The 25,423-nt window shown below is 37.2% G+C and overlaps 1 protein-coding gene across 1 annotated transcript in view; it reads right to left on the bottom strand.

The window, feature by feature from the left end:
- Positions 1 to 25,423, bottom strand: part of COL23A1 (collagen type XXIII alpha 1 chain) — a 307,738-nt gene that overhangs the window by 121,071 nt on the left and 161,244 nt on the right. Inside the window, exon 3 of the mRNA XM_087955257.1 lies at positions 4,444 to 4,488. Coding sequence (XP_087811383.1) covers positions 4,444 to 4,488 — 45 coding nt within the window. The remainder of the gene's footprint in view (positions 1 to 4,443; positions 4,489 to 25,423) is intronic.

Genomic DNA, 25,423 nt, shown 5'->3' with positions numbered 1-25,423 from the left:
GTGGGAGTAAAGATTATGGCAGATTTTAAGGTTAATAACCAAAAGATAAAGATGTCCACAAAAATATGAAAGTATAGGATCAAACAGAATTGATTAATAAAATGAGTTTTCAGATTGATAAGCAAATAAAGTATTTGTGTATTACCATCACAAATATGCGCTACATGTTATTTCAAACAAACTAGGTTAAGACATGGAATGAAGTTTTAAAAAAGATATATTAAGATGGGAGAAATTACAGTTGTCGTTGTTGAGAAGTATTTCTGTAATAAAAATGAATATTTTGCCTGGAAGGATGTTTTTGTTTCAGAAAATATCAATTTTGACAATTGAGGCATCATTTAAACACTTGCAAAACAATATATCTAAATTTATATGACAGAATGAGTGTTGTTGAGAAATAGAATATTTTTAGAGTTAGAAGGACATGATTTAGATAGCATAGACATTGTTGGTACAACAAAATCAATGTTAATGTGATTTTTAAAAATTACTATGTTAGATGTGCCATATTAAAAATATAGAGTAGATACAAATCTAGGTTGTATTCAAAAGTATCTTTGTGGCTCTCAGTGCAGCAAACATTTTATAGATAATAGGCAAACACAAATTGTGTGATACTACAATTCTATCAAGAGGAATGGAAAATTAAATAAACCTAGAGAACAACTGGTGGATGAGGAACACAGTTGTCAACAGTTTTCCTATTTATAGTTATCAAAAAGATTTAACACAGATAAAAAGAATTTAGCAGTAGACTGCAAAAATGCATACACTTTTATTGAAATTTGAAATGGAAGAAAAAATGAAAAGATTGTATGATAACATGGACTACATTTTTTGATTATAATATAGAAAGAAAATGGGAAATTATGTGGTTGAAAGGTTATTGAAAGTTACACTGTTCTATATTAAAGAGAACGTTTAGAAAATGATGTACCATTGGTATGTGATACCAGAAAATTATCTAGAATGCATAAAGCACTTCAACTTTGTCTTGGGAATGTGAACAACAGAAAAAGTCATTTTATCATACTTGGTAGACGAGAAAAGCTCAAAGACTTTGGAAAGATTTTGCAACACCTATAACAGGAGACTAGTTGATAAAGGTGATAGAACTTGTTGAGATGGTTAAATTAACCTGCTTGGTTAGTGAAAAACAACATCTATATTTATTGCTGACTAGAAACCCCTTAGGAAGTTTTTGTGTAAAACAGAAAAAAATGACTTATCTATGATTATACTTACAACTGCTGTAAAGAAGATTGGAAGTTATGTCATTTTTTTCCATATTTTTCTATTTTTCTTCTACCTTTTTCTGTTTTTCTATTTTAGTTTCCTCTTTTATGTCTTTCTTTTTCTTTTTTCTTTCTTATTCTGTTTTAGCTTGTATAAGTTTTTACTCGTTTTAAAACTTTCAATAAAATATTAAAAAAGAAAAGTGCACGACTCTCCTTTTCAGCTTCATGTGTTATTTTAATATATTTTCTTATATTCATATATTACTCTATTTATATTACTTTCTGGTATTTTTTATAATCTATTTGAGTATTTATAGTTGAAATGTTACAATACAGAAACTTACTAGCAGAATTTTTTAAAATAAAGGAAGTGTTTTTCATAATTGACAGGGAGTGATCACACTGAGACATTTAGATGGCCTTTTTAATATTGGGATATTATTATTATTAATATTGGAATATTTTAATATTTAATTGTTCCAAAAAAGAGAGGAAGGAGTTGTAGCACTTTTTCTTTTATCAGCAGAAGAGGCAGCAAAAAAGGGACATCTCACTATTTCCCTTCTACTAAACATAAAAATAGAAACAGCCAGTGGGCTGACTAAGAAAGTGGCGAGGAAAGGTGTGGGCAGGTGTTGTAGACAGTGTATGAATGGGTGAGGAAAGCTTGGATAAGGTTTGGATAGTCAAAAAGTTATAAAAACAACTGGAAATGCAAAAGGTGGGAAAATATGTGGAGAGGTCCAGGTGGCTCCCAGAAAGAAGAAGTGAAGAACTGTTAAGAGTAGAGCAGCAACAAAAATTTGAGGAAAAAGAAGGACCTATAAAGCAAGATAGAGAAAATGAATCGAAATATAGTGGGTCCTATGTGGGCAAAGCAGCAGTCGGAAGGCACGGAGTAATGGTAGCAGTAATCAGGTTGAGTAATTTAGGACAGTGATCCCCAACCTTTTTTATGCCACGGCCCGGTATCCCCAACCTTTTTTATGGTGCGGCCCGGTACCGACATCAGCTGGGCGCCGCCATCTTGTTTTGATGAAAAGTGCTTCCGGTGAGCTCACCGGAAGCACTTTTTCATCAAAACAAGATGGCGGCGGTAGAAATGGCTTTCTCCGGAAAGCTCCAGCCCCAGTTGATGAGCTCGTGAGCTTTTCAAACTCAAGCATAAACAGATGGCCCGTAGGACTTGTTCCACGGACCGGTACCGGTCCGCGGACCGGTGGTTGGGGACCCCTGATTTAGGAGACCCAAAACTTTTGCAGACCACAAACAACTTCCCATTGAGCTGTATAAGGGATGAGACTGCACATCTTGCGTTTCTGTCTTAGATAATGCTCTGATTTATGTTTTCATCATCTCTTTCTCCAATCTAAGCCTAAATCTATTACTTAAGCCCTGCTGCTAAAACAATTAAGCTCTTCTACCCATCAGCTCATCTAACATCATCCTCAGATCTTTTCCACTAGCTGTCCCTCCCATTTATAAAAAAGCATTAATTTTAAGCTTTCATATTTTCTTTCATTCTTTGTGTTTTAATGAAATTGGAAGATAAATAATTCTAGACAGAAAGAAGTGCAAAATATTTTTGTTGCATGATGGTACTTTCTTATAAGAAAAGTTGCAATGATTTAAAAAATAAATAAAAGGGTCCACCTGCTTTCCATTAAATCTTTCTGAGGTCTTGGAGCAATGCTACGACATTTAGCATCGGAGCCTTACCTTCTCTTTCTCTATCTCTGCCAAAGCATATTTGCCTCTTTATTATAGCAACACACATCTCCCTTTCTGCTCCCTCTGCCTACATTTCCCATCTTTACATTAGCCATTTGCCTAGTCATTAGGTGTGTCTTCCTAAGCCCAAGAAACTAAGCTCTAGGGAAGGCTTAGTGGAATTAAGATAATGATGCTTGGAACTTTTGCTGAATTATTTGACTATCATAATCTAATCCAAACAAGGGTTACATTTAGAAAAGGCATAGAAATAGAATAATAAAGATTCTATTCTGAAATTAATGCAGATAATGGGAATGATTCAAAATGAAAAAAATATATAAAAAGATATGAACCTGTCACTGATCAAAAAAATAATCATTTTCACTTTCCCTTTTCACCTTCCAATATTCCATTTCTCTTTAGTTTGCTTATTCAGGTCTACAGTAATTGTTTTCTACATGAAACACTAGTTGCTTCTGCACATCATGCAATTTAATGCAATGTGCTTTTAATTTTGGCTTAGCATATTTTAAGAAACAAGTCATTGTAATTGATATATCATGGCTCATATGGCTGTGCAATGGGTGAATCTTAACAACTGTGATTTATTCAAAAACCATAATTAAGTAAGCTATGGCTTAATACAATGTAGATTAAGTTTTGGGAAAAGGGTGATGATTAGCCATGAAAGTCTGTATCAGATCCTAGTAGCCCAAATATTAGACAGGCAACAGAGCCTGTACATCTCAGAATTAAACTACATGTTACTTTAATATCTAGAGTGTGCCTTCCTTTTCTTAAAAGTGAGTATGTGGTGTGTGTGTGTTTGTGTGTGAGTGAGTGCATGTGTGTAATATGACCTGGGGCCATATCCCAAGTGGATCAACATTTTTCCTGTTTTTTTCTAGACTGCATCTCCTTCCTAATTAGCCACTCAGTGATTCACTATCCAATGACACTAATCTGCCATCAGAAGAAGATATTCCTTCCAACTGCTGTTCAGAAATGTAAGTTTTCAGATGGAAAGTAATAGCTGAGAAAGAAAGAAGCAGCACAGCCCTTACTTATAAGACACTGAAAAAAATGACTTATCACCATTTTTCACACTTATAACCATTGGAGCATCCCCATGGTCACGTGATCAAAATTCAGGCTCGTGACAACTGGTTCATATGTATGATGGTTGCAAAGTTCTGAGGTTACGTGATCCCCTTTTGCGACCTTCTGACACGCAAAGTCAATGAGGATTCACTTAACAACTGTGTTACTAATTTAATAACTACAACAATTCACTTAACAAATATGACAAGAAAAGTCATAAAGTGTGGCAGAACTCACTTCATGAATTTCTCACATAATAACATAAATTTGGGGCTTAATTTTGATGATAAATTGAGAATTATTCTTAGAAGAAATTTTTCCCACCTTTTACTTTGTGTATATAATTTAATTTACCAACATTAGTTTATAAGAAGTACAAGCAAATTACCTGGTTCTCCCCGTCGTCCAGGCTTTCCTCTTCTTCCTGGTGGACCTGTGAAGGAAAAGAAAGTGATTTATTTAATCCATTTCTTACTAATACATCTTTACGTAAAGAATATTCCATTTAAACCCTGGTTAGAGAAAAAGATTCCATGATGGTAGGAACAGAATGGTATCATATTTTCTATTATTTTTAAACAGCAAGCCTATATCTAATTTACTTATTATTTCTTAAATTTATTTGCGTCATATCTTACAATGGGGCTACTCAGATACAGATATAGATGTATTTTTTTATTTAGATTTATATGGCTGCCCACTCACTCTTGAGAGACTCGGAGACTTACAAATGATAAAATCCCAATATAAAAGAATAAAAAACAATAAACCTCTCTTCCCTGGTGACAACACACAATCAAACAAACCACTTGGTGGGCTCCGTCCCACCCAGGCCCGTTGGCAGAATCAGGTTTTCAGGCCCTTGTGGAAAAGTGTCAAAAGTAGGGGCCAGTCTAATCTCTATGGAAATGACCAAATTTCAATGTATATAGCTGCCCATTCATGATACTGAGTGGCTCAAAATGTTCAAAAATTGCAAAAAATAAAACAAAACCAAAAAAAAACCCCAACCAGAATCAATGCATATAAACAGCAACCAGGGTAAAAAAAATAAACCCATCTATCAATGTTCTGACTCCATCACACCTCCTGACCCCCAAGAGTGCTGACTCAGTTCTTCTAGTTAAATTCAGTTCCTCCAGATAGCTTCTTTCTGAATATTCTGTATATCTAATTTGTACTCTAAAAAGGATCAAATAGATTGGGAATGGCAGAAATTCTGCTGGGCATCACATAAATTAGAGTTTTCTAAAGGCTTTTACCCAGGATCCTTACATAAATATCCATCATGCTGTTCCCTTTTGGGGTAAGCAACTTTACACAAAGTGCAGAAAAAAAGTATGACATACTAAGTCAAGGAAATGTAGGAGAAGAGGCAAAGGAGCCTGAGGGAGGGGTCAAACACATCATTAGTCATGAGTCTCTTCGTGCTCACAAGATATCTAAGTGCAGCCTACCTTGAATTCCATTGACTCATATCTACCACTAATTTGTTTTGACCATTAGCAGTTCAGAGTTGTAAAGAGCTTAAGCTTGTACTAAATCTTTATACCCATTTGAACTGCCTGGATTTTCTGATATCCACGGCACTGACATGAAACAGTAATATGAGATAAGACAAACAAGAAGAAATAATTTCTGCACTAACACTATTCTCTGTGCCTCCCTATATCTTTCTGTCTTTGCAAAGCATTTATATGCTGCTTCATCTGTTGTGTTTTTTCCCCTGAAACTTATCACCTCTCCAAAGAGCTCACTAATTCTATCTAGCCACAATTTTTTTTCAGTTTCTCCTTTTCTCTTGACCTGTTTTGCAGTTCAGTATTCTTTTAGGTCATTTACTGTATATGACCATACCACCTTCATACTTTGTATTCAAGTTTTCTATTCAATTCACATTCATTCAGCAGCCACTGAACCTATCTCCTATATTTGGATAAATATTAATTCTTTGCAATATTCTATCAGTGTGTGCACATCTTGAAATGTCTGCATCTGCTTTACCATTGTTAGTAAATACAAGGTGAAGGTGAATATAATAGTCTACTGCTCTTGTTCACCATCATTTAATACACAGTTATTTTCCATGTCAAACATCTTTACATGGTATAATTTTTCAGATCCAAGCTCTCATTACTTCATAAGAACTACCTAACATTTGCTGCTGTAGCAGTAGTAGTAATAGTAGTAGTAGTAAACTTTATTACGACCATTGATCAATTCAGAAACAAAAATAAATCCACATCTGAGACATCAAGTAAAAACCACAGCCAAACTTAATTATAACTCTCATGTGGTCAAACTATGGCATATTTTACAAACAGTAAAACAAAACTTAGCCACATTCAGAGAAATAAAACCACATAAATCAGATGGTTTACAATTGTAAACAAAAAGGGTCTGGCTAACCTGGAAATTTGACCACAGGTGTAATTAGCAATTTTAAAAAAGCATAAGATATGGCAGAATCTGCTTCTCTTACCATTCAAAAATATTTATACAGCCGTAGACACACACAGAATAAAACTTGGCTAAGAATGATTAAACTTTCAACTTCTAAGTAAAATGCATTTACCAATTGCAAGAGAGTATAAACATTTTTTAAAGATGACAGTGAATTATTAAATCATATCAATTTGAACTCATGAACTTTGCCATTAATGTGTTGTGGCCGCTGCCGGCTGACGGAGCTGGCAGCAGAGTCGGACAGTGAGGTGGTTGGGGAGGAACCTGGGCCAGTCCTAGAGGCTGAGGAAGGCTCGGAAAAGGGCTCTGCGTCAGAGGCAGACATGGGCCAGGGCAGGCTGGCAGTCATCAGCTGCCTTTGGGCTCAGACAGCAGTGAGGTGGGGGAGCTTCTGGAACCAGTTCCCTGCCTGTGCATGCACAGAGCTGCCAAAAGGAAGGAACAATTAAGAACTCAGGGTCGATGTGGGAGTAAGGCCACAGGTGGACAACGAATAGCCCCTCCCATAAGGATTAAAAGAGCAGAAAAAGGGGAGGGGGCTTTTGCAGGAAACAATTGTTCGTTCGTTCCAGCTTCATGAAGGTCTGTCTGTGTAACCTAGAGACTCTGTGCCTAGCCCTTTCCTGTCAGCAGTGTGTGTGGAAATATTTACCGGGCAGCTTTCCAAGATAGATGAGGTCTGAGCTAATAATTATACCTTTGCTAGACTGTTTGCCAGGCAGTTGGCTGAATGTGAATGCAATAAATTCACATTCATTTAATAAAAGAGGTTTTGCTGGGACTCAGAGTTTACTTAGTGCTTTTGGGGGAAGCCTAGGATAGAACATAATGTATATTTGTGTGGTCAATAGGTAAGGTCGGTGGTCCTGCATTTTTTAACAAGAACAACTGCCGCAAAGGCCAGTGGCAAAGCATCAAATAATAAGTGTGCTTCTTTTTTTTTAAAAAAAAAACACCACTCTAAGCCTAGACTAGTTTCACAGTTTAAGTAGTAGTTTATGTCTTCTTGCCTACATTGTTGTTAAACTGTTTTAACAGCAGAGGAAATAATATGAACGTTCAGGATTATGAAACATTCCCAGTCTATGAAATATTTGACTTGCCAGCACTGTTTCCATTCTACATATGTGAGTTTATTACCCAAGGCGTGGAGATTCTATCTGAAGTACAAACACTTGTTAATAATCTGCATGCAATTCTGTTCACAAGGGCAAAGCAGGACTCCTTTCTCTGGGAGAAAAAGGGAGATCATTTTTCCTAATCCACAAACCTCCATGATGGCAGCATCATGTTTACTGTAGAGGATTAGTAGGAATCTATCAAAGACCCTTCATATATACAGGTCAGGGCACTTGTCTTTCTTTCCTAACCCTTAACCAGGTTACAAGAGGTCCGACATAAAATGTTACAGATATGCACTGCAATGCAGAGCAGGACAGGACTGTGCAAATCTTTTGACAGATACTTCAGAATTCAGGAGAGCACATCAACTATTTCTTTGCCAACTGTTGAAGCAGTTACATCTTTCCAAAGATGCACAGATGAGAGTAAATGTGAATAGTTTTAAAGAAGCCATACAAACTACTGAGCCATGAAACACTCTGCAGCAGAGTCTTTTTTTATTCTGTGGTTGCAGTACTACAAGTGTTTTTCTTAGGACCAGATAATAGCATCACTGCATCACAGACTTGATCATAAAATGGACTGTATCAGAATGCAATCTGTGTGATTTGGACGTACATTTTTCAAACATATAATTAATTTTATTTACAGTTGCATGCTGTATAGGCTCTTTATTCACCATGTTGAATTGCAAGATTTGTGGGAAGTCTTTGCATCTGACAAAATCTAAAATGCTGGAGGTTGCAAAGTATGCAAGTGGTTCACACATCGCCTTATGGTTCAAACCAGCTCTACTTTGACATGTGTAGAGCATCAAGCTTTGGAAAAGAACTACATATGTCTTTTTCTAAAGCCAGTTGCAACACAATTGGCCAAAGTGGGGGGAGTCTTTGTAAGTGAATCCATATGAAAACCTTTTTTCAATATAGAGACTGAGGCTGTAGCTGCCAAGAGGTTCAAGAAATTGCCAGTTGCTTCCTACCCACCCTTTGTCCTCTTAAGACTACATAGGGCTGAGATATAGTGGCGGATAGACTATTTGAAAGCAGAGATCATAGCACAAATTTCATTTTTTTTCTTCTGAAGCTGTGCACGTGTATAATTTGAGGTTGGTTGGAGATGTGAGAGTAAGAAAGCCATTTTTTGTATTCTATAAATTGTAGTTATAAATGTATAAAGGCCAACCTGTTCTGAATCATAGAAACCATGTTCTGTGCTTAAACTGATTAGTGAAGGAATTCAGCCCTGTTCAACATTCCTTTGCTAAGTGTGTTTGCCAGTTGAAAACTGAGGTATTAGAGTTAAATTTGGTACATGTGTTATGGCCATTATTTTATATCTCAAAAGAAACTCAACTTGATTTTTGCATCCATGTGGAATAGGGATGTCATATTCAAATAAAATGCTATTTTACTTGAAGACTGAAATTTCACAGTGGAAATTGACATGTTAGGCCCTGTTTTACTTTACCGTGAAAAAAGCCGCACTTTAATGACTTCTGTAATCAAACACAATCCTTACCCATGATTCTGATCCCCAAAGAGGCTGTACACTGGCCATGACCTTGCAAAGTCTTTTGTGATTTCCTCTTTTAAAAGCCTCTAAGTTTCGGTTTATACAGTCAGGAGAAAACTGTGACAGAATTGTATAGAGCAAGGGTCTCCTACCTTGGCAACTTGAAGACTTGTGGACTTCAACTCCCAGAATTCCTCAGCCAGCTTTGCTGGCTGAGGAATTCTGGGAGTTGAAGTCCACAAGTCTTCAAGTTGCTAAGGTAGGAGACCCCTGGATAGAGGAACTGGAGTTAAGCTCCTTCCATCAACTGTAGAGGGGCTGATTATCTACAATATATCTGAGAAAGAGCTGTTTCTATTTCTAAAAATCAGACCCTTCCTAAAGGCCTCAGAAGCAATACAAAGCTCCTCTTCCACATAATTTCTGATCAGGACTTTCTTTGAGGCATGGGAACTCCAAGCACCCATTTATTGAAATTTTCATTTCCAGACTGATAATCATCGAATCCACATAACAGTTCTTCAGCTGCTTTGGTAGCTAAACATTTGCAGACTGTTGATCATCTAATTCAGGTAATAGTCCTCTAGCTGCTTTGGTATGGTAGCTCTTTAGCTACCATACCAAAGCAGGTAGAGGACTGCTATGTTGATTCGCGATCAACAGTCTACAAATAAACTTTTCAATAAATGAGTGCTGGAAATTCCCATACCTGAGAAGATCAGATCAGATTTATATCCAACTTTCTGCATGTTTTTGAGGTGGCTTATCTAGGAATCCAATTTTATCCTCACAACATGCACCTGAATGAAGTGGAGCTGCTATGAGAGTCACCCTGGAAATTTCCATGGTTCATTCTCTCCTTGATTAGTTTCCATCCACTGTTTCTTAAGCATAGACACCACCCTGTTTTTCACCAGATGTGTACCTGGATTAATATATTTTTGTCTTATATTTCAAGACAGAATTATAATACTCTTTATGTTCCCCTCCTGCATTTCTTTTTGACTGAAATCCCATAGGAAATAAAAAGTATCGTTGATGAGGATGAAGCCTATGAAAGTGGATGAAAAAGAGAAAAAAATGTTAAGGTTGGAACACTTATCGATTTACTGAAATGGTCCTCCTTATAATAGAAGAGGAAGATGGAACAGACCAACAAACACAGGATGAGCAATGAGGCATCCTGGGATTCATTCAACTCTCAAATTGCCTATCCCTATTTCTTGGATCCCTTTCCAACGAAAACTTTTACAACCTGATAGTCATTTCCCACTATTTTGAGGGGGAAAAAAAACCATATGAAAAGTATGATATAAACTCTGAAATCATAATTTAGTTTAAATATCAAGAACCTCTGTTTACTCACTTTGTGATTCTGTGCTTCAAAACATGTTAAGTATCATTTTTGACCATGAAAATATTGTCCCAGAAATGGATGACCACATAGAGCCATATGTTCTAAGGGCAGTTGATATGATAAATTGCAAAGTTTACTATGCAGTACTTAACTGGGGGATGATATAGGTCCACCTGGTCTGAAAAGGCAATAAGACTTTTGCCTAAAAAGACCTTGATATTGTAGGCCACATCCTGAGATATGGGGAACAGTATCTTTGATGCTTCTATTAAAAGAGAACTGAACATCAAAAAGTCTGCCTTATTGTGCAGGCTGTGAAGCCCCATGTAGCTGGCTGTAGTGCAGGGGCACCCAACCTGTGGGCCATGGACAACTAGTGGGTGATGAGGAATTTGTGTGAGTAGTGGGCGAGTGTGCGCATGCTCCATGTAAGTGAGTGGCAGATGCTGTGTGGATGCCGCTCACACAAATGGAGCTGAACGCACATGTGCTTACCAACCACTTGCATGGAACCATCCTTTCTGCCCTCCCGCTGGTCCACAAAGTCGGAAACACTGGAGAACTCTTCTGTAGAGTAAAGAGATGGCTATGAAAAAGGCACTCAACAGACTTCCAGTTTGAAGGACTTCAGCAACAGACAGGAATCCGTGATCGTGTGCGGTTTTTGCCTGGGCTCGCCGCTGGAGCGCCTCGAGCTGGCTGGTTTCGGGGCTAAGCCACCCTGTAGAGGTGGTGAAGGTTTATACAGTCAGAGGGGAGACCACCAGCAGGGTCGAGGGGAGCCGCATCTCTCCTCAGCTGGCCATTACTCCCTTTCCCAAAGGCGGTAGGAACGGTGGTCAGAAATGGCCACCTCAAAGAAGAACTCAACCAGAAAAGAACATGCAGGAGGAAGATAAGAAGTTAAAGTTTTGGCTGACCAGGCTAAGTTGAAAAAGCAACAACTAAGGTACCCTGGAATTTAAATTTTACAAGAAATAATATCGTTCCCAAAGAAGAGTCGGAAGCAGCAAAAGAAAGGGAAAAAAGAAAGGTTTGGCTTTTTTTTTCTTCTCTCTCCTTCCTTATATTGACAATTAAGAATAAGAAATTGGAAAAATCCACTTTGGCATCAATAGGCAATTAAGCTGAAAATATAACTAAATGCCAAAGGGACAATAAAGATTTCTGGACATTAAAATTTTTTTCTTCTACAAGCAGGAAGGGAGAGAAAAAGAATAAGGGCAGGATCTGGAAGAGGGAGGACACTGCCTGGACTTTAAAAGAATCTAAAGTAAAACTTCAATAAGACTTCTAAAAGATACATTTTAACGGAAACTTTGCAACTAAATAGTAACCCCAGGAAGAGAAAGTGGGGAAAAAAAGAAAGAGCAAAAAGGAACAGTTTGTGTGTATTTGGATTACTTGGTGACTTTTGGATTTTTGGTTATTATATTTGAATGACTAAAATCAATAGGGTGGTTGTGTAAAAATTTCTACAATGGCATCACTTTTGGATGAATTGAAAATGGAACTTAACAAGTACAAAGAAGATGTACAAGAAGGGAAGGGTTCTTTTGGCTTCGTTTTTCAATTCTTAGAAATGGAGATTTGGAACTATGAGAAACAACAAGAAAAGACTGCAAAACAAGAAGACTGGGACAAAGAAGAAGCCATCTTTAATGAACAAGTAACTCTATGTGGGGAAGAAAAAGGAAAGGGGGGGAAAGAGGATGGAGAATTTAAAACTTAAAAAAAACAACCAAAGAAAAGAAAAATAATGCGAAAAATAAGTATAATACTGGAAAGCAACAGAAAAGGGGAATACAGAAGAAGGAAATAGAGGTAGAGAGACAAGGGGGTAAAAAGGGGAGAGAGAAGAAGAGAGGGAAGAAGGAAAGGAAAAGAAGTTACAAAGGACCGGGGCAAGATATAGAGAAACAGGACCTATTTAGAGATAATGGGTGAAAATCTAATTGAAAGGGGGATTCTGTAAAGATACATGAGATTGTGTTGTTATATTTGTAATAGAAATAACTTTAGAAATTTGGAAACAACATATGATTAGAATGAGGGATAGAATGGTTAGTGTAATCTAGTGAAATGTTTGTGAATAAAGTAAATGAAATAAAATAAATGAGAAAATTGAATTAGGAAGGAATGGGAACATTTTAATTAGTCAATGTTTTATAAAATATAAGTGAAGGGGGGGGGGAATTGACTATGGAAAGTTTATAATTGTTCCCACAGAAGTATGATATTTAATTGAAAAGTAACGTGAAAAATGTTAAGACTTTAATGAATATTAATATTAATGATAGAATTGAATTGGAATGGAATGTTGTTTTAATTATATACATTTATAATTTTTCTTTCTTTTTTGTTCAAGAATACTGTGTGGAGTTTAAGAATGTACCAAGCAGAATCCGAATGGAAGTTATGTATTATATTGAGTGTTATAACTTTAGGGGAAAGATATAATGGCGTCATACTCCAATCAGTAACTACAGGAGAAATTTTGTTTAATGAGAAAAGATAATAGACAATTGAAACAGGACAGACAAAAAAAATATAAATATAATGATTTGAATTGAGATGAAATAAATAAAATAAAATTGAGGAAATTAAAAGAGGGGAGAAGCCATGTAGAAAATGTAAAATAGTAATAAGATATGGAATAGAATATAAAAATGAGCATGAACCTGAATTTGTGTCTGTACGAAGAAATGTAACCCGGGATTATGCTGCTTTCAAAAAAGATGTTTTAATTGTATTTCTTTTCTTTTTGTGAAAACTCAAATAAAATTTCAAAAAAGAAAAATGCACTCAACAGCAGCTAGCCAAGCAAAAAATGAGGAAGAAACTCAAGACTGCTCCACTTGATTCTTTTTGGTATCAGGTAGTAGGTAGAGAGGTATCAAGTTTTCAAGAATTGTATCATATAGTGATATAACGTAGTTGCCCTATAGCAGTGGTTCCCAAACTTTTTCAGTCCACCGCCCCCGTGGTGCTACAAACTCATCCTCAGTGCCCCCAACTCAACTTTAAATTTCTTAACAATTGGTTCATGTGATTGGGTGGGTGGGCGTGGCATAGCTTGGTGGTCCTGACCGGATGGGGTGGCTTGGTGGTCATGTGACTGGGTGGGTGTGGCCAGGTGACTGGTAAACTAAATATATGTGGTCCTCGCTTAATGGCCGGTTGCTTAGTCAGTGTTCTAATTTATGACTGACCTCCCCAGAGCTACTTGACCTGTTTTTGGAGTTTTGACACACACACACACACACAGACACACACACACACACACACACACACACACTCCCTTCTAACCTTGCTGGAACAGGTGGTTGGACTAGATATCTCATTCACTTTCTCTTTCTTTCTTTCTTTCTTTCTTTCTTTCTTTCTTTCTTTCTTTCTTTCTTTCTTTCTTTCTTTCTTTCTTTCTTTCTTTCTTTCTCTCTCTCTCTCTCTCTCTCTCTCTCTCTTTCTTTCTTTCTTTCTTTCTTTCTTTCTTTCTTTCTTTCTTTCTTTTCTTTATTTTCTTTCTTTCTCTTTCTTTCTTTCTGTCCCTTCCTTCCATTCCCCCCTCTTTCTTTGTCTATCCTTTTGCTTCCTTTCTCTCTTCCTTTTTCTTTCTCCTTTCTCTTTCTTTTTTCTCTTCCTTCTCTCTCTTTGTCTCTTTCTCTCTCTCTCCCTCCATATCCCATTCACTTTCTCCTCCATCCCTTTCTTTCTCTCATTCCCTTCCTTTCTAATTTTTCTCTCTTTCTCTTTCCCTCTCTTTCTTTTCTCTCTCTCTCTCTCTCTCTCTCTCTCTCTCTCTCTCTCTCTCTCTCTCCCTCTCTCTCTATATCCCTTCCTTAATCTATCTACCTATTTTCTGCCCAGGCAGGCATGGTCTAATCTATCAAAGGCCTAGGCTAATCCTGCATCACCCTGTTTCCCTTTCAGAGGCCCCGGCCCTTAATCTCCCCATTTCCTCCCCCACGGCTGCCTCTTTCATCGTCCCACAGCCGTGACTTTACCTTCCTCCTGCGGATGGCTGCCAGGGAAGGTAAGCCAGGGCTGAGCCATGGTTGTCGCTGGGCTCCCCGCCAGCCCACATCACCCTTGTCACGAATGCCTGCAGCTGCCACATGGTTTTTTTGGGTGCGGCTAGACTGCATAAATTAGGCATGACTTACTTAATCATCTTGTTTAGCAACAGAATTCTGGGAGCAATTGTGGGTGTAAGTTGAGGACTATCTGTGATATTATTTGCTGTAGCAAATAAGAAAGGGTATTTACACTGGTTCAATTGCTGAACCTCATTGATAGAAAACCAGAGACACTGTGGAATGAAATCAATTTTATTTATTTCCTATATTTATAGCACGCCTTAATTGTATTTTACTGAAAGCTGTGTTCTCTCTCCTTTCTTCCCCACAACAACCTTGTTAGGTAGGTTGGCCTAAGAGAGAGTGACCTAGGCAGCTTTAATCCCCAATTGAGCAATTCATGGTTTCCCAGTTTCTAAGTCAAAATTAAAGACAAAGACCACAGAATTTCAGAGAGCTGTTAGCAGAGACAAGCAGTATTAGAACAACATCTGTAAAGACACTGAACAAACAGACATGGAAAACCAGGTTCTCTGAGCTCAGAAGGAGGTCACAGCCACAAATTGGATAGCAAAGGATGCTAATGGACAGATAGTAATCAGTTCAAAGGCGATCAAAAAAGATGGTAGGAGTACGTGAAAATACTATACTGTACAGTACAAATGTCACCATCCTTAGAAGATATTCCTTATATACCCCTTTCTTTCTATGATCGATAATAATTTATGAACTTTGAATGCTGCCCAGGTCTCAGTGCTGCTCTACACCATGCATCTTGAAATCTAGCCCAGTGTAAACTGGAGATGCTGAAGGTGTGGTTAACGACTTACAATTTGGTGTAATTTTTACGATGCAAACCTAAACCATAAGGATGGTTAATAGGTTAATGTTAATCTAACCCAGATAATTAGATTAACTTATGCTGTGCTTCAGCTAACTATGATTAACATGAAAGCCAGAGGTTTTCCTTTCCTTTTAAAAACCTGGCCGCCTTTTTGCTAGAAATCTTTTTTTTTTAAAACAAGTTTTATTAATTTTCAAAACACACAAATCATCATTATCCATTACATGTTTAAACCTTTTTCCATTATAAATTTAACAAGTCAGATAAATTATAATTCTGTTTTAAACCATTTCCATATAAACATACAAAAACCTCTTATTTAATTTCTCTTTACTTCTCTTTACTCTTATTCAATTTCATTATTATTATTTCATCTATTTCTTTCTGACTTAGTTACCATTATTCTCATTCTATATTTCTGCAAGGTTTTATTAATTCTCCCCAAAAAACAAACAAACATATACACACAACACACAAAACATAAAAAAAAATCTTTTTGGAAAGTAACTTGGACCCAGGTATCTCTCTCTTCATGGACTTCAATTATATTCATGCTCATCTTACATATCATTACTTATTTTATTTACCATTCTAAGTCTACTATATTAACTTCTCCACATATTTCACTCTTCTTAATTCTATCTTAATTAATCATCTTAATTTGAGTCATTATATTTGTATCTTTTGTCCATTCTTTATTGTCCCTTTGTCTCGTTCCTTATAAAAAAAAAAGAAGAAGTTTCTCCTGAAATCACTAATCAGAGTATGATGCCTTTCTATCTCCCCCCTAAATTAATCAAATTAACCTTTAAAATAACGCCCAATACCCAATCCGATTTTGCTTGGTACATTCTATCTAAATAGTACATCCAGAATAATTAAATACATAATTAAACAATAGATCTAAATATTAAAAACAAATACTATAATAGAAATTTTATAATAACATCAATACCATAATCTTATTAAACTCTTTAATTAAAACTCAATATTCTAAACCTCCCCTCATATTATTAAATTTTAAAACCAATCATTATTAAACATTTCAACATTTTAATCTCTTATCAACTCTTAAGTCATTTAAGTTTTCTATTTCTAATACAATACTACAATATCATCTTATGTACCTTGCAAAATCTTTTTGAAGAAATTATACTTTATCCTTTATCCCTAAAAAAAATTCCTTTTTTCCCATTTAATTTCAAAACTTTGCAGCTTTTCTCCACCTTTTCCCTTTCTTTCTTCTCCCAACAAACCTTTCTACCCCCCCCTTCTTCTAGCCTCTGCCTTACTGGCTTCCCTTCTCTGTCGTGTTCCTTTTCCCTTTTGTTTACTATCATTATATTGATTTTGCACCTTATTTTTCCCTTTCTTAAGTGTTTTTTTAAATCTTAAGTCCTTTATTTCTCTTCCTTTCCCTCTTCCTTCTTTCTTGGCCGAGTTCTGAAAATTATTAAAAATGGCTTCCTCTCCTTCTTCTTCTTCTGCTGTCTTCATCTGTTGTAATGTTTGTTGATAGTTAATAAGCGCCATTTCTAAAAAAAGGAAGGCTTCTTTCAAACCAGTTTTACCATATATTTTTTTGCTTATTCATAATCTTTTCTCAGTTCCTCAATAGAAAGAGCCATTATAAATCTTTTCTTTTCTTTTCCCCTTCTTTCTTCTTACAACAACCAGAATATTCCAAAGAAAAAAATAAAACAGTCCCAAAGTTATCAATCAGTCCAAACCAAGGCAGAGTTCTCACTTTCTCCTCCTGGGGTAGTATCAATCAGGGAGAAAGAAAGTCCAAATCTGTTTCTTAAAATCTTATTGCAATATATTTTAGTCTTCAAGTCCTTAAGGCATCTCCTCCAACAAAGTCTTAGCATACAAATTTTTTTTTTTTAGTTCTCTCTCTTCCCACTCATCGCTTAAAGCCAGTTTTCACCTAAAAAAATAGGTTTCTTAATATCCACTTATTTATTCCGTAGGAAAAGAGGGTAAGCTTTCCTTTCAGCACCACCAAACTGCCGCTTTTTTCCTCTTCTAGAAGGTATCATTCAGAAAGTCATACTTTTCAGGAATTTTGTTAAATATGTCTTAGAGTCCTAGGAACCAAGAAAAACTTTCTCCTTTCAGTAACTTTCTCCACTTCCTCCTGCGCATTCTTACCCGGCTGCCAGCTTCTTTGTGGCGGCCATTACGGACCGCCGCTGCACCGTCTTGGAAAAGGGGTTCTGCCGGCCGGGAGGGGGTCTGCAACACCCCAAACCCCTCTCCGGATCCCCTACCTTCAGCTGCCCCTGCAGGGCAGCCTAGCCCCTTACCCGTCCGGATCGGAGCCCCAAAAGCGGCTAGCGCAGCAGGGATCGCGCAGCTTCACGAATCCCTGCCGCTCGCGAAGCCGACAAACCGGAAGTCCCCTTTTTGCTAGAAATCTTGGCATAATGAGGGGGCGCACATATGTCTTGCCTTCCTGCACCCCACCACTGCCCCCCAAGAACTCCCTTCGCCCTCCTGCGGAGGAGACTTCGTCTCTGGCTGCTGCCAGAGGGCTCTGGATGGTACTGGGGAAGAAGCCCTGCTTTCCATCTGTCTCATTCAGTGGCTCTGGGCGTCACACATTGAGCTTCCTGGGTGACTAGGAGGCAGCGGTGGACCAGGCTGGGAGAACCGCCCCACCGAAGGTCCATCCTGTCAGCCACCGGGAGACCTTCCTCACAGCTGGTTTGACCCGGCCCAGGTGGGGTCTTGTCGTGGCTCAATGCTTCCTGGATGGGAAGGGTGAATCCCACCTGCAGTGCTGCACTGATCCCGTGCCTGCAAAAATCCTCCAGCTGCTGCGTGTTTTTTTCAGTGCAGCTGGACTCCTCCAGTGCCCCCCTGCCGCCTCTTAGCACCCCCTGCCAGCCCCCTTGCCTCTTAGCGCCCCCCCTAAGGCATTCCACATCCCCCAGAGGGTGGTACCACCCACTTTGGGAACCACTGCCCTATAGAATCTATTTTCTATTTTCTGACTTACTTCAAAGGGCTGACACTGACAAACCCAAAGAACAACAAAGATTTCAGAAAGGCAAGGAATCAAAATATGTGCAATTTCTTCTTTGCGCCACTAGCATAAAACTAGCGCTGGCGGTGCTAAGAACAAATCGTAGTAGTTTATGCTGGTTAGAGAGGAAATGATTGCAAAAGAAGAAAAAGTGACTGGAATTCTTCTTGATTGTGCCATGTGGCACAACGAGGGAGCAGCTTTCTAGTCTACCCTGACTTCCTGAGCTCGTCAAAATGTAAGTATTTCAACCTCTAATTTTGATTCCAACTGACATTTCTTCCTTCCAATCCAGACATTCTTACTATATTTACTGTATAAACTAGAAAGATATAGGGAGGCATTCTTGTCTCACTCCTTTTTTTGTGATAAAGTATTCTGTATCTCCAGATTCAGTTGTTATTTGTTCAGTGGAAACGTTTTTTCAGAAAAATAATTAGCTGCTCTAACATGCCACATTTTGGCACAATATACACAGTCAAAGGTCTTCTCTAACTAACAGAGCAAAGCTAAACTCTTTCTCCATTATCTGCTCATGTTAATTATCTGATCTTAGGTCTCTCTGGTTTTTTTTCTGAAATCTGCTTACATATTTTCCTTTTACTTTCAATTTAAAAAGGTAAAGGAGTCCCCGCAGATTTTACTCTGCTGTCATTGTCAATTATAGGGGGTAGTGCTTATCTCCATTTCAAGGCCGTTGATCCAGCGCTGTCGAAAGACATTTTCACAGTCATGTGGCCAGCATGACATCACGGAGCACTGTTACCTTCCCACAGAAGTGGTACCTATTTATCTAATGCATTTGCATGCTTTTGAACAGCAGGAGCTCACCCTGTCATATGGCACTCAGGTCTCAAACCTGGGCTGCCAGCTTTCCAGCGCCTTAACTGCTGAGCCACCATGCCACCCCTTTACTTTTAATGCAAGGGTCTAGTCTTTATAAACAAGTCAATTTGTTTGATAAATTCATGCAAGGATATATTAATTTGCACATCACTGGTATTTTCCTTTAGATACTGCAATCTTTTCTTCTTATTCCAGAGCAATTGATACTGACATATTAGTACTTCAGCTGCATCTTCTCCTATAACTTAAAGATGTTGGGGTTTTTTACATCTGAATTTATGGCTGTCTCTTTGAAACTGATGTATTGCCTTTATAATAGACAGTTTCTGAATACATTCTCTTTTCTATAATCCTTTCTAAAATCAGAATCTTGGCAACACATTTTGAGACTAACACATTTTATTAACAGGCATGAGTTCCCTGAAACGTATTTTTTAACAAAATATATTAATCTCACGCCAACTCCTCCTGATTTTTGCTACCAGAGACTAACATAGCTCTCTTTCACCAATGTTTACAATTGTTTGTATTTCATAAACTGGCTTGTGCAGTGTGAGTGTGTGTGTATATGCATGTGAATATGCACCACTCTCTAATATATATATTATATTTCTTCCAGTTTTCTTTAACTTTCTTTGCCCACAATTATTTTTGAGTCACTCTTGTTCAGCTTGTTCTGAAAGCTATTTGGATCTTTTCCTTTCTGAAATTTTCTCTGTGCTTCTGCTTTCAAAATTTCTTTTTTTCTTCTTTTATATAAGTTAAGCATATTAACTCTATTCCTTGTATATCCACCAGACCAATATTTGCTACTCTCTTTAATTTTCCAAGTATGGCTTATTTTTTTGACACAAATAATTTATAATTCCATAATTTGCTCTAAGTTTCCTGGGTTTCACTTTTCTATCTTCTTCTTCTGATGGTGATGATTATCATCCCCTGTTGTTCATCTAATAATGTCCAGGTCTACAGTCTGCTTTTATGTTACATGAAGCAGATGTTGGCAATGAACAAAAGATTCTTTTTCCAAAATCCAATTTATCTTTTTCTATTGCCCCACTTACCTGTTTCAAATCTTTCTGCAATTTCATGTTCTTCTATTTCTTCAACTTTTGGATTCTAAGAATTTTCTCAAGTACTCCATCCCTTTTAGAATTTCTTCCAGTCTAGCATCTGTGGCAGATACTTACAGTTATATAATTTGCCATTTCTTCTGAATTTCATTTTGGAATTTCTTATGTATCTGTGGAAATTCTCAATTATCCAGGCCATGGTGTCCAAAAGATGCTTTTTTCATGTTTCCCTTAGGTAGATTGGCTTCAGAGCTTCACTTGTCCTCACATTTCTTACTACTGGAGAGGAATTAATTGATGGGACTTATCCAACCTTCACATAACATTTCCAGACTATGACATATTCATAGTCTTCTTTTCTTCTTCTGTTATTATTCATAAACTCCCTGTTTTATAAAATACAATTATACTCAGCTGGAATGAGATAAGATACTTAGGACTAGGCTGTGTTATGCTCTGAATTTAGACTTTGGGGAGGAAATTGATAAAAATGTAAAAAAAAAGTTTTTTATATATTATAGAATGGGTCAATGGGTTTTAAGAAAAATAATATTTGCTATATAATGATTGTAATGAGAGAAAAATCTGGGCTAGATTAGACTAAATGGACCTACTTGTTAATGTACATTAAGAGCAAATTAAAATTATTTACCCTTTTCTAATAACACAAATCATAAATAATTTCAGCAAGGTCAGACCAGAGATTATATTTTTTTGCTTTATAATGTACCAAAAAATAACGATGTAATGCCAGTGCATTTTTTTCTATTTAAGAAGATATTCCTTCTCGTTTTATCCATGACTTCTAAGTATCTTTTTCTACCTGTCAGCCAAAGAAGATTATTATATAGGATTAAACCAATCTCCACAGTTAATGAATCATGATAATATGAGTTTGTGTGCTATTTTTGTGAGTTACCTAGTATTTGGCCAGTCTTGAGAGGCAGATAAAATACATTCCCAAGACAACTTGGGAATTGCTGATTGTGCATTTTAGCTTTAGCAAAAAGTAAAGATCTTCTCTGTCTTGTTTCATAATGTGAAATGCAGAATAAGTTTAAGTTACAAGAAAGCAGATTTTGACTGAATCTTAGAAAAAGTTTCTTAGAAGTAAAAGTAGCTTGATATTCTTTATTTTTATTTTATATATCATATGAAGATTTCAGTGTCATTAGTTAAATGCCATGCTATCAATAATTGGATTCTTAGACAATATGGAGGTAAAGAAATTCAGTAATGTTCACCCACATTATACAAAGCATGGTACCCTTCAACAAGGATTCTACTTCAATTTACTTTGCCTCACCCTTCCCCTTTAAAAGTCATTTCATATTTTTATCATTAATGAAATAAACATTTGCTTTCATTCGTAAACATGGAAATGAAAGGGAAAAGGCTTTTATTTACCAGATTTAGAATCTTATCCAGTATCTCATCCTTGGCTCTGGGGTTCATTAAAATTGCAAACTCCATTGGCTTCAAAAACACCAAATCCAAATATTTGATTCTCATCCAATGACTAAAAAGTTATACATTTGAAAACCATTTGTACAACTACAGTAAGATTGCACAAAAGTTGGATCATAGTTAACTTTTAATTTTGTATCAACTAATCTTTAAAATCAGCCTAGAAAATCTTTCTCTCTTTTTTTACTGGTGGTATTGTATTTAATTAGACCGCATTGATTTATTAAAGAAAATGAGTCCCTGCGGAGTCATATTTTTCTTTCCCTTTTGTTGTGTCCACTGCATGCCTGAAAGCAGTTTCCCACTGGAAGTCAGCCTATTACGGCATGTGGGTCTTGGAGAGTGTGAGATTTGGATCTATCAGATAAATTTTTCTCATATATTTAAATATAGGAATTTACTATATAGATTTGAGAATATTTGAGCTCATTTTATTTCTTCATCCGACTAATGGCTCTTCATCTTCTCAATTCTCATTTTAAAGAAATATGATTTTTGATGAATTGTACCCTTTCTTTTGTATTCAAATGTTTTCTTTTTATGGAGATATAACTGCTTTAAATGATATATAAATAAACACATTCCAAATAAACAAATGCATTTTCTTCTCTTTTTTCTGTTCGTATTACAATTTACACAAGTATATCCTAAGAGATCAACATTTCCTCTTCCTTTCATATATATACTGTGTGCCAAAAACATTGCAAATTGCACCTCCAAAGCTCAGACACTTTTGTAAACACATGAAATACATCATTACCAGAACTGTGAACAACCACTTAGTAACTGAGAACAGAAGTGTTAGTGGGTGAACTTGACATGAAGAACATTTAACTTTTCTAAGTATTTAACATTTCTACTTCTACTGGAAGTTATTTTCCACTTAAGAAGATGCCTGCAATTCATTTGAATGTTTTGTGCAGTTGTGTGAATATATACAAATGAATGGATGGATGGATGATGAATGAATGAATGGATGTATTTTATATATGTTTTGAAGAGGCTACTTTGAATATTTGAAAGAGAGTCAGTTTGGTCTAGTGATTAAGGCACCAGGCTTGGAATCAGGAGATTCTGAGTTCTAGTGCTACCTTAGTGACTTTGGGCCAGTTCTCTCTCAGCCCATGATGTCAAGCTTGGACAATAAGCCAGTTGGTCAATTTTTCAACACTCAGTTGATCCAAAGGAAGAATAATCCAGATCCTGTACTTGTGGGGAAAATGGTAGAAAGAAAGAAAAAGAACATCTGATAGATCCATAATATTCATTACAATTAGTGGTATCATAGCTTTTAAACGCTTCCCTTTGCAAAGTATTTAGCTAGGAAAAAGTTTACACTATACACTTTCTGAAGATTAGGTTTCCTTAATGGTAGATGATGAATTTTGACAAGCCAAGAATTGCTTAGCTGGATCTATGTTGGGGCTGCTGCTTAAAATTATTATAGATAATTTTAATACAAATGCTACTATTTATTTTCATTAATATGCACAGATAGTTACCCATCAGACATATAACTCAAGGCCACCTTACCATTAAGAACCTCCGGAAGCATTCCATCAAAATTTCCAAAGGATTAAACAAGTAAGGTGGCTAAAAAAAATGCTGTCCGTGCACTTGACAAACAATCAAGAGAAGAAGCATATTTAGTAGCCACGTGACTCTAAAATCCTTTGTCAATGGATGAAACATATCAGTTACAAAGCTGTTCTCTTCTGAGCAGCAAGGCAACAATTAGATTGGTTTTAATTGTTAAGAGAACATCTGGCTCCTCATTAGAGGTAAAATGGGAAAACACTTCAGTGAATAGATTCTGGAGGTAAAAGCCTTTATCCAAATTGATGCCCTCCAGATGTGATGAAGTAGAAGATGAGCCAGTGTGGACTCAACTGCAGTAAAACACCAGATATTATTATGTGTGCATTTATCTGTTTTGGAGTGGATTGAATCAAGGAACTCCAGAAAGTGATTATTCTGGACATGAAGTACTCAAAAGAGATGCCAACCAAATTGTCATTGGCTAATATTAGACACAGATGTAAAACAGAAGGGAGGAGAATATGCAGGAAATAAATTGACCTACACTTTATAATGGGATATTTTGGACAGTCAGAAGAAGAAGTACTTTTTTTGCCTTCCGTTCCTCTTATCTACTTGGCCCTTTCTTGCCAATGGTAACCAGGTATCCCTTCTTTGCAAAGAGAAGTATAATCATCTTCCAATTCTTGTTTTGTTGTTATAATTTTCCTTGCCTTTTGGTTTTGGGATACTCAAGGATATTTTCACAACACAACACAACACTCATTATTTACTTGCTTTTTGCAGTAAGGATGAAAATTAGAAAGGCAAAAACATTTGTCTTTGTGAGATTTATTTCACCTTGCCTTATTTAGACTTTTCAAGTTTGGTGATAGTTTATATTACCATAACGAGGAAAGGGGAATCCATACCTACATTTTCCATTGCTCCCATGTAAAATCAAACAACTCCATCTTACACTTCTTATCAGTGGTGGTATTCAATTTTTTTTACTACCGGTTCTGTGGGCATGGCTTAATGTGTGGGTGTGGCTTGGTGGTCATGTGACTGTGTGGGTGTGGCTTGGTCACATGACCAGATGGGCATGGGTTTGTGGCCATGTGACTGGGTGCCCATGTTTTTGTGGCCATGTGGGTGGGCATGACCATGTGACCATGCGACCAGCAAACCAAATACAAGTGGTCCTCGCTTAAGGGCCGGTTGCTTAGCAAGTGTTCTAATTTATGACTGATCTCCCCAGAGCTACTTGTCCTGTTTTGGAGTTTTGACAGCCATACACACACACACACACACACACACACACACACACACACACACACTTCTAACCCTGCTATTCTATGATTCTGTAAGGATCTGCTGGAGGAGGGGGCTTGACTAGATGACCTCTGAGATCCCTTGCAGGCCAGCCCTAGATTGCAGTGTGCTTCAAAGAGTCTTCTGAAGCCAGGGTTTCCTTCCTTCCTTCCTCCTTTTTTTCCTCTCTCCCTCCCTCCCTCCTTCCATGTATTTATCTACTCATCCATATATCTCCTTCATGGTCTCCTCCTTCTCTTTCTTTCTTTTTCTTTCTTTGTCCCTTCCTTCCATCTCTCCCTTTGTCTATCCCTTTTCTTCCTTTCGCTTCCTTTCTCTTTTCTCTTTTCTCTGTCTTTCTCTTTTCTCTTTCTTTTCTTTCTTGTCTCTCTCCCTTCCTCTCTCATTCCGTCTTTTTCTCTCTTTTCCTCTCTCCTTCTCTCTCTCTCTCTCCTCTCCCCCTCTGTGTGTGTCTCTCTCTCTATGGGTTTCTCCCCCCTCTGTATCTCTGTCTCTCTCTCTGCCCCTCTCCTTATCTTCCCCTCTCTCTTCCCTACTCTCTGTGTGTGTGTGTGTGTCAGTGTCTGTCTGTCTTACTGTCTGTCTCTCTCTCAAAGCTGCAGCTGGGCCAAGCACTCTTCGCTACTTTCAAGGGACGCTTCCAGTGCGGCTAGCGATCCTTCTTCAGCCAGTCCCTTCGGGCGACCCTTCTCCTCTCGCAACCGGCAGCCATGGC

The sequence above is a fragment of the Notechis scutatus genome, chromosome 2 (genome assembly GCF_049901735.1).
Source record: "Notechis scutatus isolate UNSWTSFEM ecotype Mainland chromosome 2, rNotScu1.2, whole genome shotgun sequence".
Classification (NCBI taxonomy): Eukaryota; Metazoa; Chordata; class Lepidosauria; order Squamata; family Elapidae; genus Notechis; species Notechis scutatus.
The sequence above is the reverse complement of the archived record's forward strand: the minus strand, read 5'-3'. Positions and strand labels throughout refer to the sequence as shown.